Below are 4,254 nucleotides of genomic sequence, written 5' to 3'. Positions count from 1 at the left end.
CCCCCCTCAGACTTCCCCTCAGATGTGGTTTCAGCTCTGCCTTCACCCTCAGCTTGGGCTCCCTCCAGGAAAGAGGAAGAGAAACTGCAGGTAAGGGAGGAGCAGTGGATCAGGGACACTGGGGGGTGAGGCTGCCTCTGGTAACCCCATTGTCCCTCCAGCTTGGGACACTGGTGCCAATGGGGACAGAGCAGGGGAATGGCTCCCACCATTCCTGTTCCCATGCACAGGGGACTCTTCAGGAGGGGGACAGGGTTCCCTACCAAAGGTGGTGAGAAGGAAAGGGGAGTGTCAGCCTGCAGGTCATCCCCAGGCCCTCTCCTGGGAGCGTTCAGGGCAGAGTTGGGGCTCCCCAACACTGGGGTGCAGGGAAGCAGAGAAGCAGCTCCCAGGTCCTATAGCATGGATAGAGCTCCATGGAAAGGGGAAAGCTGCTCATCCGCTGAAACTCCCTGGAATGGGCATCAGAGTGGGGGTACATGGTCCCATCCCCATCCTACTGGCCAAGTACCACTGCTCCAGAATTCTGATGACAGTCCCTTTCAGGCCCTGCAGCCCATCACTTCCCTTGGAACCAACACGCTTACAGCTGCTCGAGCCCATTCACCTTATGCACCCCAAAAGGAGTTCCTGGAGGAGCTGCTTCCTCCAGCTCTGCCTGCACCCATCCCTGACCCCACAGCTGTGGTCAAGACTGGAACTGCTCATCACCTCGACCTGGGGAGTCCCATACCCATTGAATCAGGCCAGCAGTGCCAAGTGGCCAGGGAACGTCCCCATCAGCTCTTTTCCATCACTCTCTTCCCCCAGAGCTGTCCAGGGCCATGGTCTTGGCCCATGTGCCTGGCCCAGCTCTTCTCCTGCAGGTTTGCCACCTCACCAGCTTCTATACCCACAGCTGATCAGTGTGGCCTGGCTATGGTGTGGTTGGGAGGTGACAAAGAGGTATGGGACGGGCACACAGCCTTGGGGCACAGAGAGCCCAGGCACAAAGCCATGTGGTGGGAAGAGGGTTCTGCTGCCCTCTGGGAAAGGCAGCCACGTTGGTGTGAACCCACCTGGCAGTGCAGAGTGGATGGCGGTGTCTGTTCTGTGCAGGGTGAGACATGCCAGGCACAACTGGCAGGACAGGATATTCCCCTCAGGGCAGTGCATGCAGCCCATGGGCAGGAAACACATCCAGCTGAAAGGGGGGGAGAAAAGAGGGGTCAGTTCACCCACATCACCCTAATTGTCACGGTGCTGCCTTGGCCATGGGGATCACTCCTGGGTGTGGTGGGGTGACCTTGCTCAAAAGCAAATTTCCCCAACACTCACAGTCACACTCAGGATGCCCCAGCCTACCCCAAGTGGGAACCTTGGAGCCCTCCCCTAAACCTCAGAGCCAGCCCCATTGGCTGCCAAGGCCATTAGAACCAGCAGAGCTGCCCAGGCAGAGCCAGCCTGAGACATCTCCAGCCTCATCTGCCACAGCCTCTTCCTCCTGCTGCTGCACCCACTGCTGCACACTCTGGGCCTCACTGCTGGCACCATGCAGCCCCCTCGCTGCTGCCTCCTCCTCATCCTTCTCTACCTCTTCCTCCTCTCTGGGACATGGGCAACCCTGGAGGGTAAGTGGGAGCCTTGCCTCAGCCACAGCTGCTCCCATGCCCCCATGGGCAAGAGGCTTCCTGCACCTCACCCACTTTTGGCTCTTACTTCCTCACCCCTCCTTGTCCCCTGGTTCCACACCTCCTCCTCGGCAGGGACGCAGCCACCTGAGGTGGGTGCAGCAGGTGGGAACCGGGGCTGCCAAGGATGAAGGGGGCCTAGAGGGGGCCACAGATCTCTGCAACCTCAAGGACCTGTCCCTCAGCCCCTCCACTTTCCCTCTCCTCCCTTCCAACCCCTGTCTCACGTAGGGACCTTCACTATCCGGCTGCTTCACACCTCTACCTTCCAAAACACCTCCTTTGTGGACACGGAGGGGATAGGCCTGCTGGAAGACATCGAACTTGGTTCTCTTGATAAGCACACCTGGGCCATCCACTTCTGCCAGCCCTGGGTGCGGCCAGCCCTGCCCCACAGTGAGTGGGACACCATTGACAACATGTTCAAGATCTATTTCAATAATTTCATCCACCTGATCAATGAAGGGGCCATACAGAAGGATGTGCCCTGTGAGTATCCACTCTTCACTGCGTCCCCTCTCTAAACAGCAGCTGGGGAGTGGGGAAGGATCTGGCAAGTGCTGGCACTGATCATGCCTGCAGGAAGGCAGTCCCAGCCCCTCATGCAACCTCTCTCCCCTCTTGGCCCCTCCAGACCCCTTTGTGGCTCAGGTCATGGCAGGCTGCAAGCTCTACCCCAACAGAACCTCTCGGGTCTTCGTCTATGTGGGCTACAATGGACAGGACTTCATCAGCTTGGACACAGACAATGCCACCTGGACCCTCTCCCAGGACACCGACCTGGCACGGTACGTCAGGGCTGTCCTCCAGAACGACACCACCCTTGGTGAGGAGGTGGAGGACATCTTCAACGATACCTGCATCAATGCCATTGAGATGTTCCTGAGTTATGGGAGGGCAGCTCTGGAGAGACAAGGTGAGACCACCCTGACCCTGCCACAGCCACCCCAAAGCCCTGGGGCCAAGCCGTGCCCAACCAGGGCTTCCCCCACCCCTTTGCTCCCACCCCCCAGAGCTGCCCGTGGCCACGGTCTTTGCCCGCACGCCCAGCCCACACCAGCTGCTGCTGGTTTGCCACGTCACCGCCTTCTACCCCCGGCCCATCAGTGTGGCCTGGCTGAGGGATGGCCAGGAGGTGCCTCCGGGCCCGCAGCTCAACACCAGCCCCATCCTGCCCAACGCTGACCTCACCTACCAGCTCTCCAGCGTCCTGGCCGTGGCCCCCCAGGACGGGCACAGCTACGCCTGCCGCGTGCGCCACCGCAGCCTGGGCACCCGCAGCCTCCTCGTCCCCTGGGGTAGGTGCCACCCGTGGGGACGGGAAGGGGCGCCCGAGCCGCCCACCCGGTGGGATGGAGCAAAGCCCGGGAAGTTCATGGCAGCCCCTCCTTATATTGCCCAGGGAGCTCAGAGGTGGTGCTGATCACAGGGCTCGTGGCCGGGCTGCTGGGAGCCGTGGCTGTTGCTGCCCTGCTGCTGCTTTGGGTGTGGAGATGCAGGTGAGTCTCCTCCTGCCCCACACAGCAGCAGAGGGAGAGGAGGGGAGGGGATGCCCCAGGGGATTTCTGCACTGGGCAGCGGAGCTCTGGCTTCAGCCCTGCCAGCTCCTGTCTGCACCCCTACAAGGTCTCTGCCGTAGAGCATCCGTGAGCTGTCCCCCTCTCCTTTCAGAAAGCACCAGTGGAAGAGGAACCAGAGTCCAGGAACTCCATCCTGAGCAAAGAAGCTTAGCCCAGAAGGGAGCCAACTGTCCCCGTTCCCTCTTGTCACCTGTCAGCCAACAGGGACAAGAATTACCTTTTTCTGCTTCAAGATTGCAAGACTAACTCGACTCAGAGATGCAGGGGAGAAACCTGGATGGCTTCTGACTCACTTGAATTTGCTAAGCAGACACAGACACAGGTTTGAGACCTCCTCACTTTTTACACCTCTTGTGGCACTGGCTTAGGCACCCACTGAGGCTCTAGGGCACCTAAATGTCCAGAGGCAATTTCTCCCACTTCTGGTACAATAACACTTTTATCAGTAGGTGGAAAGCTGTACCCTTCCACTTCCATTTTCTAGGTGATTTTTTTTCCTAAAAACTGCCTTTATTAACCATATTCCAGAAGTCTTTGTGCTGAGACTGAACTGTTCCACACAGACTAACAGAACCTGGCCACAAATGGCTTTATAAACTGCTGAGTAACACTGAAACTCTGGTATAATATGTGGGAGCTGTGTATAATATGTGCAGATGTGTATAATAAAATCACTATTTTCACTAAGATCATGTGCCTTTCCTCAGGAGTTGTATGGCCTTGGGGGAGGTTTAGCTCAGCTGCAAAGGGAAGCCAGAGCACCACTGAATTATTGGCACTAATTGCAGGAAACACCAAGGCAAGGGGGAAAAAAAGTACATGTGTGCCTGTGCATATATGAACATGTTCTTACACATTGCATGGAAACAGGTAACATAGGGGTAAAGTGCCCCCAAGGCTTCTAATAAAGGAGGAAAAGGAAGCCCATGTCCCATTGAAGACAGCAGAGTTCAGACAGACACAGGAAGGCATTTAGTTCATGCTCCCAACCAACTTAAACACAG

The 4,254-nt window shown here is 57.5% G+C and overlaps 1 protein-coding gene across 1 annotated transcript; it reads left to right on the top strand.

The window, feature by feature from the left end:
* The first annotated feature begins 1,593 nt into the window (after window positions 1-1,593).
* LOC113941182 (T-cell surface glycoprotein CD1b-3-like) lies at window positions 1,594-3,878 on the top strand. Its single transcript, XM_027632337.1, has 5 exons — window positions 1,594-1,610; window positions 1,813-2,159; window positions 2,305-2,586; window positions 2,684-2,968; window positions 3,073-3,878. Exons 1-5 carry the CDS (start codon window positions 1,594-1,596, stop codon window positions 3,171-3,173), a joined length of 1,032 nt encoding a protein of 343 aa, XP_027488138.1. The 3' UTR covers window positions 3,174-3,878.
* Window positions 3,879-4,254: the final 376 nt, after the last annotated feature.

Source organism: Corapipo altera, unplaced genomic scaffold (assembly GCF_003945725.1).
Source record: "Corapipo altera isolate COAL_440 unplaced genomic scaffold, ASM394572v1 61323, whole genome shotgun sequence".
Taxonomy (NCBI): domain Eukaryota; kingdom Metazoa; phylum Chordata; class Aves; order Passeriformes; family Pipridae; genus Corapipo; species Corapipo altera.
The sequence above is the reverse complement of the archived record's forward strand: the minus strand, read 5'-3'. Positions and strand labels throughout refer to the sequence as shown.

Excerpts from the sequence above, each read along its gene's own strand:
- LOC113941182 (XM_027632337.1), top strand. Across the intron at positions 2,160-2,304 it reads CATACAGAAGGATGTGCCCT|ACCCCTTTGTGGCTCAGGTC; the intron begins GTGAGTATCCAC and ends TGGCCCCTCCAG. Across the intron at positions 2,969-3,072 it reads CAGCCTCCTCGTCCCCTGGG|GGAGCTCAGAGGTGGTGCTG; the intron begins GTAGGTGCCACC and ends TATATTGCCCAG.